General features: G+C 51.1%; 1 protein-coding gene across 10 annotated transcripts in view; it reads left to right on the forward strand.

The window, feature by feature from the left end:
* Positions 1 to 5,782: 5,782 nt before the first annotated feature.
* DOCK7 (dedicator of cytokinesis 7) overlaps positions 5,783 to 13,939 on the forward strand; it is a 94,189-nt gene continuing 86,032 nt past the window's right edge. For all 10 annotated transcript variants that reach the window (XM_084211695.1, XM_084211697.1, XM_084211698.1 and 7 more), the window contains exon 1: positions 5,783 to 5,858. In XM_084211695.1, the coding sequence (XP_084067821.1) occupies positions 5,821 to 5,858 (38 nt within the window). In that variant the 5' untranslated portion in view covers positions 5,783 to 5,820. The remainder of the gene's footprint in view (positions 5,859 to 13,939) is intronic.

Genomic DNA, 13,939 nt, shown 5'->3' on the forward strand with positions numbered 1-13,939 from the left:
GGAAGGTGGAGAGCTGAGGAGCTGACAGGGCTTGGATCTGCCTAAATGTACAAGGAATTATCCAAGGAAATGGCTCTTCCCCTTCCTGCACCTTCCTGCTCTCAAATTTAATAACCATGCCCTGAATTGATGGGCCACACCTGGATATACCCTGTAAATCCCCTGGGCAGGCAGGTTATGAGAGGAAAGATATTTATTTTCTGCTTTTTTTTGCCACACAAAACAAAGCTTTGATTGCCAAATAATCATTCAGGCAACCATAACTAAGTGTCTGTAAAGGAGAGAGTTTTCTTCACATCTACCTGTTCCTGTTTCTGTAGGAAAGGTTTGCAGAGGGAGTGGGAGGGGACTGAGTTCAACAGAACAAATGTCACAGAGTTCACACTTTCAACATTTTAATGGCAGAAAACCATCTTTGAGCTCCATTTGAATGCCATAAGGAGATTTTGAAAATCTGTGTTCCTGGAAAATGTCATTTGTCTCTCCTTTATTTTTTAATAGGTAAACAGGGTGGGTAACACCAAGTGGCAATGGCAAGATTAAAAATTAGAGGAGATACTCTGATTTATGGAAATACACAGCATTTATCCTCCAAACCCTGCAGAATGGTAAGAGAACACTGGGCAGTGGGGAATGAAGCTTCTGCTCCTGTTCCTGCCACTCTTCCATCATCAGTAATCTGCAATATATTTAGAAAAGCTCATTAAACATTTGGCCAAATGTGCTTTCCCAAACGTTGTTGCCTGAAGAGAGCAGACCTTGGGTGAAGTAGCTGGAGAGAAGGGAATTTTCCTCATTTATTTTTAGCTTCATTTCCTAAGGAAGTAAGCCATCTGTGGTCTGTTTCCCTCTGGAAAGTTTTGAAACTGCTCTGAATTCAAGTTTGCAGAGCCTCAGAGATGTTAAATAACTCCAGTTTTTGTGAGAGTGGCTGCCCAGGTACAAAAGAGACTCTGGGACAGGAAAAGGGAATTCAGGCTGTGAATTTGTGCATCCTTTCAAGCAGCAGTGAGGGTGAAAGGGGCAGCAGGAGCTGGAGTGCTCTGATGTGGTTTCCCCCCAGATTTGCCAGCAAACTTCTGCTGGTACCACTCACTCCCTCCAAATGCAGATTTCCTTTCTCTGTCCCAGGAGCAGGGTAAGGAGGAGGAGGCTGCACCAGGATACTTGGAAGAGTCTGTGCCCAGGCTACCCTTAATGTAAGATCCTAATTATGCAAAAAGAGAAAATAAAACACATGAATGCCATTTATAGAGTGCTGAACTGGGAAAGGTTGAGAGCTGTGCTCGGGGTGGAAACATAAACTACAAAAATGATAAACATGAGCAGGAATTAATGGAAGCTCATTGGGAAGACTTTGAGTCCTTCTCTGGGAAGATTTAATTTCTTGAACCCACCTTTTGAAGTGAAGAAATCTTAAAATAAAGGTGCCAGGAGACAGTAAAGCAGAAGTGAAGCTGCCATCAAACACCACCAAGTGAAGAAGGCTCTGGAAAGGCTGGTACAGTTCTGGAAAGGAAATAACAGGGATGACAGTGATGTAGTGAAGGAATTTGGAGAGTCCTCCCTCCCTCCTTAAATCTCCTGGTTTCTCCAGGAACATTTGGGTGCTGGGCAGTCTGAGGACAGCAGCACATTCTCTGCTGCCAGAGCTGTCCATAGGAGGTGGTGTTTGTGCGGTTCGTGGCACACACACGTGTAACTCCTGGTATTGGAACATTTGCCGGGAGGAGCCGAGGTTTGGCCCTTCCCGGTGCTGCCAGGAGGTGGCTCCCTGCATTTGCAGTCCCTGTTTATGGCTTTGTTTATGGAATTACTCTGAACGCCTTTTCCGTGGAAAATGTTTCCCCTGCCTTTGCCCTGAGGAAGTTTACGTCAGAAGAGCAAGGAAGCCCTGGGCTCAGGAAATAATCTGCTAACGGGCAAGGCAGGGATCAGTTCACTTTTGTCCAAATGTTTTCTGGCTGTGATCCAAAGGGATTTTTCTTGTGCAGGACCTAATCTTGTAAGATTACTTCGATCAGGCTCAAGGAGTTACATCTGTGTTGGTAGGGTGCACTTACCAACTTTGATTATAGCCCAGTAAAAGTCATTCTCAATTCTAAAAAACATCATTTTAGTCACATGTTTTAAAGGATGCAGGTGGTTCATGGACAGGTACCCTGGTGAATTGATTAAAATGCTGCTTCATTCTCCCCCTTTCAGTGTGAGAGTGGATCAGAGTCCTGTGTCCAGGCCTGGACTCTTTTTTGGAGGCAGGGGTGCTTGCCAAAGGCTGATGTGTTCTTCTGTTGGAATCCAGCTTGGAACAAGCCAGGTTCCTTCTTTGCTTCCCAAAACATGGTGAAGAATTAAGGAAGAGTAGCTCTTCAGTATCTTCATAATGCTGGTAAAGTTCCAGGTTTTACATAGGTTACTATGTAGCCTCTATTCAAACATTAATTGAAATTAACTTGGGCTGTCTGGAGGTATTAATTGCATGTACACAGCCCCTCCACTCTTGATTTGTCTTCACCCTCACTCTGAGATACCAGACACCCTCGAGGTCAACACACAGGCACAAAAAACTGCGAAATAAACAGTGTAACACTCCCAGTACATCATGAATCACAGACAATTTCCCCCTGTTTTAAAAGCAAATGGTTCCATTTGCAGGAAGACTTGCCACACAACTGTTGTTGCTGAATCAGAGGGATCTGCTAGTTCCTCAAGAAGTATTTTTTGTGCAGGCTGTAATTCCATGTAACAAGTTTCCCTGGTGGTCACATTCTCCTCTTTGCAAAGCTTGTTTGTTTTTTAGACCAGGAATTTCCTTCAGTTAATTCACTTCTAGGATGACAAAACAGGAGGCAGAAGGATTGTGACTGTGCCTGTAAGAGGCAACCCTCACTTTAGTACCCAAAATAACACCCTGACACCATCACATCAATCCCCCCATTTTGTTACCATTAATTTTTTATTTGGCATTATTAGATTTATAATGGTCAAAGACTGCAAATTTTTTTCTCTCTTATTTCTTCACTTTTTCCTTGACTTCTCTTGGTTAATGCTGCATACACTGCAAAATTTAGGGTCAATCTACAGGAGCTCTTGGGGTTTTTTGCAAGGTCACATGTACATTTCTACCAATGTTACTGATCTCTTACTATTTGAACTCACAGACTTTGTAGACAGTTGCTGGTCACTATCTGAAAAGTAATGAGGAATCTATTTTTCTGAAATTCACTGGAAATTCACTGGGTTTTGACTATGAATTGAGGGATTTTGCTTGTATCTAACCCAGCTATATGGAGAAAACCTATTTCTTTGCAAAGTAATGCCCTCCTGATGTGAAGGCAATAATATAATATTATATATATATAAAAATATATATTATTGATATGATATAAGATAATATATTTATATATATAATATATCTGTATTGATAGAAGTCCATTTTAAATCCAGGTGGGATGGCTGGAGCTCCTCTGGCCCAGCTCACAGCTACAGAAAAAGTCAAGGAAAAGCAAAGGTGATATCAAAACTCAGCAAGTTTTGGACCAGAACCTCACCAAGGTCCTTCCTCTGTGGTAGTGACTGGCAGGAGGGCAAAATGAAACCTAAAATCCCAAAGGTCTCCAGTGGACCTTGGATACTCTGTGCCCTGTGTGTCAGGGCTGCTGGGGCTGGGCTGCTCTTTGCACCCTCTGGCAGCAGGAACAGTTTTCCTCTCAGAACTGCAGATTCCCAGTTTTGGTCTCAGAGTTTGGGTTAGACAGGGATATTTTGGCCTCCTGCATTCCAGACTGGTGCTATTTTGGGAAGGAAAAAGGGAGGAGGAGGAAACATTGCTGGTGGTCCCTGATGCTTTGGTCTGTTCTTGTGAGCACACACACTCAGATATGGGAATTTGGTCTGAGAATTCCATTTGGGTTGGAAGCCAAATCTCATCCAGTTCCATCCCCTGCCATGGGCAGGGACACCTCCCACTATCTCAGGGTGCTCCAAGCCTTGTCCAGCCTGGCCTGGGACACTCAGAGATGGGGCAGCTGCAGTTTCTGTGGATGTAAGGAGGTAAATCTCTTGTCCCACCCACAGTGTGAGGCCCTTCTCTGGTGAGCAGTTCCACATGCAGGCAGCAGCTCCAGAGCAAGAGTCTTTTGTCTCGGCAGAGGTCTGTGGGATATTTCCTCCCCTCCCCCTTGGAGAAGAACATCCCTTTCTCAGTGCCTACAATGGGTCTTTGCTTCCCAGGATCTCTGGCTGTGTGCACGTGTGTGACACATGACAGCACCTTTGTGTCCTGGGGCACAGCCTCACCCACAGGGGATTCTCTTGGTGGCTGCATTAAATCCCCTGGGATCACTCACACACGGAGATTGTTGCAGGTTTTGGGGCACTGCCTGTGTAAACACACACAGACAGCAGAGCAGAGGGATTGCACACAGCTGGAAATCAGCAGCTCCTGCCAGGAGAAGGATTGGTGTCCTCCATGGGAGGAAATCTTCACCCAACCCAAGCAGATGGAGTGGGGGGAATTAACACTCCTGCTTTTGGACACTTCCTGGGTGACTATTAATAGTTCCCTGGTTTGGATTAGTGCTCAGCATATGTCGGGTAGCAGGGACTTGGTGTTATCTGCTAGATTGTGTCCTGGGCTCGGTCTTTTTTTGAAGTCAAACCCAGTCATTTTTGTTAATGACTCCCCACTTTCTACCTCCTCCTCCCAGTAGATAACCCCAAACCATGATGTGGTTGGAGACACTGCTGGTAGTGGCATGTTTGGTGGGAATGGATGGTACAATGGTCCAACCATCCCCTGAATCATCGTCAGGGACAATTTTTAGCCTTTTTGAAGGAAAAGATGGCATGATATGGGGCAGGACTGATTGGGAGCCCAGTTTTGTCTGGCCAAGGGACCTGGCCATGCTCTGCAGACCCATGACACCCAGCAAGGTCTTAAGCTGCACCAGGGGAGGTTTAGGTTGGACATCAAGAGGAATTTCTTCATGGAAAGGGTGATTAGACATCGGGAGGAGCTGCCCAGGGAGGTTTGGAGTCCCCAGCCCCTGGAGGTGTCCAAGGAAGGACTGGAGGTGGCACTCATTGCTCTGGGCAGGTGACAAGGTGGGCATCAGGCACAGCTTGGACTCGATGCCCCTGGAGGGCTTTTCCAACCTCAGTGGTCCTGGGATTCTGGTGCTGCCAAGGGTTGGTCTGGCAGCAATTCTGGACTGAGGGCCGGGGAGCGATGCTGAGGAGCCTTTTCCCCAAACCACCGGCGGATCCCCTTCAGTGCCGAGAACAATCCCAAGCGCTCTGCTCTCACTCGGGAATAACGCGGCACCGCAAGGGGAGCCCCAGGCCGGTGGGGGACAGGACATGGGGATGGGGACAGGGGCAGGGATGGGCATTGGGATAGGGATGGGGACAGGGGCAGGGATGGGAACAGAGGACGGGAAGAGGGACAGGGGCAGGAATGGGGACAGAGGATGGGGATGGGGACAGAGGATAGGGATAGGGGTAGGGATGGGGACAGAGGATGGGGATGGAGACAGGGGCAGGAATGGGGGACAGAGGACGGGAACAGGGACAGGGGCAGGAATGGGGGACAGAGGACGGGCAGAGGGACAGGGGCAGGGATGGGGACAGGACCGGGCCGGCCGCGGTCACTCCCCGCCGTATATCTGCGAGGAGCGGCCCCCCGGCGGGAAGGGGAGGAGGCGGCGGGCGCGGCGAGCGCCGGGGGTGGGAGCTGCGCCGCTCAAGTGCGCGGCTCGGCGGAGCATTACGGCGGCCGAGCGCTGCCCGGGCCGGCAGCGCGGAGCCCGCAGCGCGGCCATGGCCGAGCGCCGCGCCTTCGCCCAGAAGATCAGCAGGTACCGGGGCCGGCCGGGCCGGGCGCGGCGGCGGCACCGCGCGGGGGGCGGGCGGGCCCGGCCGCGGGGGCTCCGCCGCTGCCGCGCCCCGGGGGCGGGCGGGCCCGGCGCGGCCCGCGGGCCCCGCGCCCTGCCGGCCTCCGGGGGCCACGGGCAGGGTCCGGCCGCGGGGCCGCGGGGCTCCGGGCCACCCCGGCCGCCACAAAGGGCCGGGAGCGGGCGCGGCGGCCGCCGAGCGCGGGGCCGCTCCCCCGGGGGAGCTCCCGCGGGGAGCGGGGGAGGGAGGAAGAGGAGGAAAGGAGCCGTGGAATTCCGCTCCCGCGAACAAAGGCCGGCCGGGCGCTTTGTGCAGCCCCTCTGCCGCACAATGGGCGGCACGGCGCTCTCCTGGCCGAGCCGGCCCTGCCCCGGCTGCCTCCCGGCGCTGCCCCGGCCCCGCACCTGGGAGCGGAGCGCCGACCTCCCGCGGGCTGGAAAATGGAGAGAGAGCTCCCTTCCTTCCAGCGCCTTCCTTCCTTTTGTGTGCGAGCGCGGCTGCTGCGCTCCTTGGACCGCCGAGCTACGCGAGGCTCGCGGTGCTGAGCATCCTTGGGTTCCTCAAAGTTTGGTTGTTTTTTGAAGAGGAATATTTATAGAAATTTACCTGCCAACGGCAGGTTCCTGCAGATTTACATGCCGAGTTAGGCATGTGGTTCCAGGTGCGAACGGTTTTTCTGTTTGCAGGTAGCCTTTGGTGACCATGGTACCTCTCCTACCTGTAACCAGCAGTGGAGTGATAGCGAGAACCATCAGTTGTGCTAGAGCTGTTCAGGAGGATGTGGACAGTAGTAAAAGGAGTCTCATTTTCGTTGAGAGAGAAGCTGTAGGTACAAATAGTTGCAGTTAGAGAAGCTGTGATGGAGAAGGGTCACGGTCAAAGGAAAAGGGTGCGTAGGAGGTAGAGAAGTGGCGTCAGTGCCACCCCACTCATCATCTGGAAGCAGGTGAAAACATTGCTCTTCTCTTCAGGTTCTCTGCACATTTTGATGTGCACCATCCCGGGGTTAGTATGACAGGTCAAGGAATGGGGAGAGATGGATTTGCTGCCACACCGTTTTTCCTGCTCCTTGGTTGTAGTCAAAGGAATGTCACATGAGAGACAAGCCCTGGCAGTCAGTGTCCCAGCTGTACAGCCCTGGCAGGAATTCGGTAAGGTGGCCCTGGGGTGACCAGCGTGGTGCCCAGCAGTCCTGCCTGGTTCACTGGGTTGTAGCACAGCTGTGCCACCTCTGTGCACCTCTTGGGCTAATCTGGGTTGTGGCACAGCTGTGCCACCTCTGTGCACCTTTTGGGTCAATCTGATCCACTCCCTGTGTTTCCCAGTGTGGTCTTTAAACAGGTCTGGTTCACCTGTGGAAGGACCCAGGTGCTTTGCAGTGAGGTCGGGGCTGTTGTATCTCTCCACCTTTCTTTTACATTTGTAAGATTGTTGTGTTTTCTGTGGGGTTTCCCATGTTGCAGTGTCATATTCTGAGAAATCTCAAGTTCCTGCTTCGTGGCTTGCACATCCAGTGCACGTGGAGGCAAAAACTTGTGGGCAGAATGTTTCACCTGGGGATGCCCAGCCTGGGCTGCTGCCCTTCCTTGTCCTGCTGGCACAGAGCTGCTGGGAATGTTGCTGTTCCAGGGCACGAGAGATTGGAGCAGGCAGTGCACGGAAGTCCCAGTGCTGGTGGCTGCTGGAAGCCCTCCCCAGTTCCATTGTTTTCAGAAGAATAGATCCCTCACATTTTCACACTCTGCCCCCCTGGTTTGGCTGACTCATCGAGGTGGACGTAGCATTTGTCTTATTCACAGGAAACAGCCATGCTGCTCTTGCTTTGCCTGTGTGCTCCAAATGGATGTCAGATCCACCAAGGCTAACTCCTTTAGTCCAGCTGCACGTTTCTAAACTGGTTGTTGCAGTAGAGGTAGAAAAACAAACATGGGATGGGCTGAGCTGTGTCTTGGGAAGCCCAGGGATGTGTCCCACGGCTCAGATTTATCTGCTGTGCTTTCTTCAGGGGTGCTCCTCAGGAGCATGATCAGAATGCTGGTGCCATGCCCTGCCTGCTCATTGCATCCAAATCTTTAAATACTGGGCACAGGCTATCAGTAATTGCCCAGCAGTTTCAAAATATCTTTTTAGGACTATGTTACAAGGTGTCTTCGTGATTAGGTCCTGCTGAGTTTTTGCAGGATGGGTTTGAGCTAGAATTTGGAAATCAGTAATTCTTGTTGGCTCCATCAGAAGAAACTCCTGAGTTAAACACATATAATGGGCTAATAAGATCTTGCATGAAGTTGCTAATTTTTATTTGGAACTGTATTGGTAGGAATTTTTTTAAAGCTGTAGTGGATCACATCATTCTGCAGCATCCTGATGCTTCCACAGCAGCATGGAGCCTGTTGCTTCCATCTCAGGGGAGCTTCAGTGCCTCCTGTGTCTGGTGCACGTTCCCAGCTGTGTTAGCTCAGGACATTTTTTGGATATGGGGCTACTTGGCAAAGAAATAGGGTGTGGAAATCCCCCCAGCAAAAGGGTCAGTTCTGAGTTCCTGGATGTCCCAGTAACTGGAGCACACTCAGCGCTTCCTGGGACAGAGGAAAAGGCGTGCAGGGTTTTTAGAGTTCAAGAAGAGAGAAAGGAGAACTCCCCTTTAAACCTCATGCAGCAAAAACATTACAGGGGTAAACTCATGTGGGCTTTCACGTGAGCCCCTGACTCAGTGCCTTGTCCTGCTCTTGGAGCATCCTGAGGCTGGGTTGGCTGGGGAATTCAGAGCTGCTCCTTTGGTCAGACCATCACCATGGAAGTGTCTTTGCTTGGAAAGAGTTCTGATCTTCCTTTCTGCTCCCACAGTGGGAGAGGATCCCTGTGACTTGGAGCAGCACACCTGCCCTGCCCTCTGTGTTACAGTGACTGTCAGCCTCACACAAACCCCACAGTGTTATTTTTGCAGCTGCTCTGTGTTCTGTTGCTGAGAATTTTCAGTTTTCCTGGGCCCAGCTGTCAGTGGAGTCCAGAGAAAACAGTTTTTACCTGCTGGGTGCAGCCCCCTCCCAGGTGCTTCCATCTGAACAGGAACCCCATGAGGTGCTGTTCTCTGGGGCTGGGGGGTCTTCAGCAGGGGCTGATCCTGCTCTCAGACATTCAGTGACTTGGAAATTCCCCATCATCCAGGAATCTTACAGTATATGGGACTCCTGGAGTAATCACAGCTTGTCTTGATGGATTTGAATGGAGGGGAAAACACTTGTGTTCACTACATTCAGAGCAACTTATTTCTGCTGCAGCTCCCTTTACACTGATGGGGTGCTGTAAAAGGGGACTTGGGAAGGCTCAATTTGCATTTATGTTCATTTAGAGCCCTTTTACACTCCCTGAATGATGTGTCAGGGGGGCTGACAGCCTCCTTTGCCCAGGCCCAGGGTAAAGAGGGATGGTGTGAAACCTGCACCCACTGAAGGCAATAGCAGAGCTGTCACTGGCTCCCAGGAGCACCAAATCGGGCCAGAAGCGTGGTCACAGCAGAATAGTCATCACAGTTTATTCTCTTCCCACATCCAGATGCCATTTGCATTGTCAAAACACTGTCACAGATAACTGAAAGGATTTTTAGCAGGAATTTCAGTGCATCCCTTTCCTGTTCTCCCCAAAAGCCCCATGGCTGTCCCCGTGCAGCCTCTCTGGGTGTCTCGTGGGGGAGTTGGCAGCGCTTGGGAAGCCCAAGAAAATCCCTGACTGCTTAAAGCAAGGGAGGAGGCAGGGACAGAACTTCACAGAATTCACAGAATCACAGAATGACTGGGTTGGAAGAGACCTCCAAGACCATCGAGTCCAGCCCAGCCCCAACAGCCCAACTCAGCCCTGGCCCCCAGTGCCACATCCAGGCTTTGTTAAACACCCCCAGGGATGGGGACTGCAGCACCTCCCCGGGCAGCCATTCCAGAACTTTATCCCCCTTTCTCTAAACACTTTTCCCTGCTATCCCACCTGTATTTCCCTTGGTGCAGCTCAGGCTGTGTGCTCTGGTTGTGTCAGTGCTGCTGCAGACAGAGCCCAGCCCAGCTGAGCACAGGCACCTTTCAGGAGCTGTGAGAGTGATGAGGGCACCCTGAGTCTCCTTTTCTCCAGGCTGAGCCCCCCCAGCTCCCTCAGGGTTCCTCTCAGGGTTTGTGTTTCAGCCCTTCATCTCCAGGGCTCTGCCACAGAGCTGCTTCTCTGGCCAAGGCTCCCCTCTTTGGCTGGGTGTTTTTAGCTTGAGGTGTGGCTTTGCTGTCCTGCAGGATCCAGTCTTTGGGGATTTCCTCAGCCAGGTGTCCTGGGAGCTCAGTCCCTGCACTGCAGCCCAGGGGTGACATTTCAGCCTCAAGAATCAAAGATGATCAGAAGAGCACCACAGGCAGCGTTGTGTGATGTTTTCTCTTTTAATCAATGGTGAGGAAAAAGGGAACATGTTGTTGCTCATCTGTGTTAATTTAAAAACCCACACACACCCTGCAGCAGTCAGGATCAGGCTGGGCATTTCCTCAGCTGGAAATCCAACCCATTTCACTCCAAGGGGAAGGAGTTCACTCAGAAGGAAACAGGACCTGGGGTTTAGGAGGAAGGGCTGAACTGGCAGGGTGGCTCCAGGCCAGAGCTATCCCTGCATCCCTGGAGCAGGTTCCCTCATCCAGCAGAGCTTCCCTGGCTGGTGACTCACACCTGGATGGGGCTGTGGGCAGGACAGAGGGCCAGCACCTCCCTCTGCTGAGGTGACACTCAGGCAGTGCCACTGGGCTTGGGGACTGACATCCAGGCACAGTGAGCATGGATGGATGGATGGATGGATGGATGATGGATGGATGGATGGATGGATGGATGGATGGATGGATGGATGGATGGATGGATGGATGGATGCCTGCCTCCAGCCCGGGCTGGCTGAGCAGAGGGTGAAGCAGTAAATGATGTGGAAATGCAGTTTTCTCTCTCTGGGGCTGAGATGCCTCTGAGTGCCAGGCTGCCCTTTCAGAGCTCCCTGGGTGTGCAGTGACCCCAGGCTGGGGAACAGGCTGGAGCAACACTTCTGTCATTAGCAGGATGGGGAGAAGCAATTTGCCTTGCCCTTTCCCAGTGGAGAGGGCTGAGGAAAAGGGACATTTCCTCACATCACCCCAGGCTGGCCCTGACCCACCTTTGCTGGAAACAGGAGAGTTCCTGACCTTGCTTGGCATCACCAGGCTGATCTTGGGCAGATTTTTTTGGGAAGGCAAAAAGAAGAACTGATATTTCCAGTTTGCTGGTTAAGCTAAAAAAAAAAAAGTTTAAAAAAAAGGAACAGTTTTTGGGTTTGACCAGGCAGGACACGTAGAAAAATGATTTTTGTGTGTACTAAAGAACCCTGGGAGTGCAAACATGGCTTCATTTTGTTATTTGCAGCTCAGAGTACTTTGAGAATGACCAGTTTTGTTTTGCTTTAGGAGCCAGTTCCAAGAGGATTTTTTCTCCCCTCTTCTTTGTGTGTTTTTTTCTTTTTCTGTGTGAACCACATGCACACACAATAATTAACCAGTGAAGAAGGTCAGAAAGGAAGTGACTGGGGAAGATGTACTTTAAACATAGACATTCATGAGGCTGTGGGCTGTAATTAACTGGAATGTTTGTCTGAGGTTCCCAGGTTACATGTTGAATATTAGATAAGTTATTAAAGAGGCAGTTTTTTATTTGTCCTTTTAATTATCAAAGCTGTAATGGCTCTTCAGCTGTACCAAATTAATTTTCTTTTTTTTTTTGAGAATATTTATTTTGCTTTTCTTGATGGGGTTTGGTGTAACACCAGCATTGCTTTAGGTTAGAAATAGTGCTCAGGGTTATAGTGTAACATGGACTGCTGGCCATGACCAGTTTGTCATGGACAAACAGCCTTTGGGATTGGGAATGCAGGAGGAGGAGAAGGTGAGTGTGTTCTTAGAGTGATGGAATGGTTTGGTTGGAAGGGACCTTAAAGCTCATCCTGTGGTCAGGGACACCTTCCACCAGAGGAGGAGTTACTTGTTTTAGGGAAACTGGGAACCTCTGGGAGGAAACAGTGAGGAAGCAGCCCTGAAAGAAGTCAGCTGAGATATTTTCTCAAAGTGGAAATACTCATTTAGTGCTGCAAATGTTCTGGTCCTTCTCTGGAGGGAGTGAAACACATCTGCTGAAAGGTGATTCCCAACTGGAGCAACTCTAGAAAAGCCACTGGGTGGTCAGGGGAGCCCAAAGGGGACACCTGGCAGGTAGAAAGGGGTGGGAGAGGGCTCTTGAACCTGGTCATGGTGTCCAAAGGGGGATGGATCACCCCTCAAACATCTGCAGATCATGAGGAGATGTTTCTGAGTGTCAGAGGCACGATGCTGTCCCTGGGGAGTGGTGTGCAGGAGCTCTGTGAATGCAGGGGCACTGAAAGGAGCCAGCCTGAGCTGTGGGCTGGGCTGCAGGCTTGGAGTGAGCAGTGACTCCTGCAGATTCCACTCAGGAATTCTGAGGTTTACTCAGTGCCCATTAACCTCACCTGGGAAGAGTTTTGGTGGGTGCTGGTGAAAGCTGAGAGCAGGAGTGCTTCAGACTAGAGAGTAATGCTGGTTCCTTGGTGAAACCCATGGGAGCTTCAGTTCTGACTGGCTGTGGCCGTGCTTTGGGGGGATTTTCAAAATCCAGTGAGGTTAAGGATGGGGCAGCAGCACAGCTGGGCAGTGCCACCCTTTTGTGGCACCACATTCCTTCCCCTGTTGGACCACAGAGCTGCCTCAGGTTGCTGAGGAGGAGCCAGGCACAGCTGTGGTTCCACAGCTGGGGACAGGTCCCCTCCTCTGGCTGGACTTCCCATCTGTAACCAACACCTCTTGAAAATGGGGAAGGGTTTTTAGTTTCTCCTGTTGTGCTGGGCTCTGAGTTTTCCTGCCAGGGCTCTGTCTGTGCCTTGTCAGGAGTGACACAAAACACAGCAAGTGAGAGCCTGGTGCAGAGCAGAGCCCTTGGGGACAGGCTTGTCCATGCCCAGCCACAGCTCCCTGTGTGCTTTCCATGCCAAGCAGCCATTTTAATGCATTCCAGATTTCCCTACAAAAGCCAGCAGCACCCATGGTTTGCTCTCATGTGTGCCTGTGTGTGCACACGTGGTGGGAGCAGGGATGTGGCTTTTCCTGGATGTTCCCTGTCCCCAGCAGGACAGAAGCCACCCACCAGAAGTGAAAACATCAGCTCCTGTGGATAAAGGCAGACATGAAGGAAATGACTTCTTGCAGCCAGAATACATAAAACTTGATTTTTTTTTTTTCTCCTGCAGTCTACTTTTTAAAAAAGACAAAATAATGCTTCCTCTGGCTAATCTTATGTCCATCCCCTGGCCCGAGGAAACATCTGCTCCCATGGCAGCCTCAGTTGTCCCAACCAGTTCTCTCCTGGAGTTCCTTTCTCTTCCAAAGCAGCACTTGCCTGCAGCTGCCTCCATTCCTGCCCAGCAGCAATCCCAAAGGCAGGAGCCCATCCTGGTGTCCAGCTTTAGCTCAGGACAGGTTTAGCCTCCTTGGCAGGATTTTAGCAGCTCGTGTGCTGTTCCAATAAACAGCACAGTCCCCCTGGTGAGACCAGGAGTCTCTCAGCCATGAGGATGCTCAAAGATCACTGATACAGCAGAAAAAAAAATCAGCCCAGTCCTTGCAGGCTGTTCACTGCCTTTTGGGCTGGTTAGTGCCTCCTTGGAGCAGGGAGTTTGCTCTGGGAGCCAGAGCTGCCAGCAGTGCTGTGGTGTGGTGAGTGACACTCAGGGTGGGTTTGTCACTCATCAGTTGGGTGATGACTCCTGGGGAGGAGCATTTGTGCTGGTGAGGTCCTGCAGGCCAGGGCTACTCAGCAGCTTTTCAGCTGCACAGCTTGTTTTGTGGGAGGAATCTGGGTTTTGGTTTGCTTTTGGGACAAAACCATTCCCACCCTCCTCAGAGGCTGGGCTGGCCCTGCTGAGAGGAGCTGCAGTGTCCTGCTGGGATGCAGGATGGAGAGCTGGGCACGGCTGTGGTGGGGCTGGGCCTGTGCTCTT

Source organism: Fringilla coelebs (assembly GCF_963513975.1).
Source record: "Fringilla coelebs genome assembly, chromosome: 9".
NCBI classification, from domain to species: domain Eukaryota; kingdom Metazoa; phylum Chordata; class Aves; order Passeriformes; family Fringillidae; genus Fringilla; species Fringilla coelebs.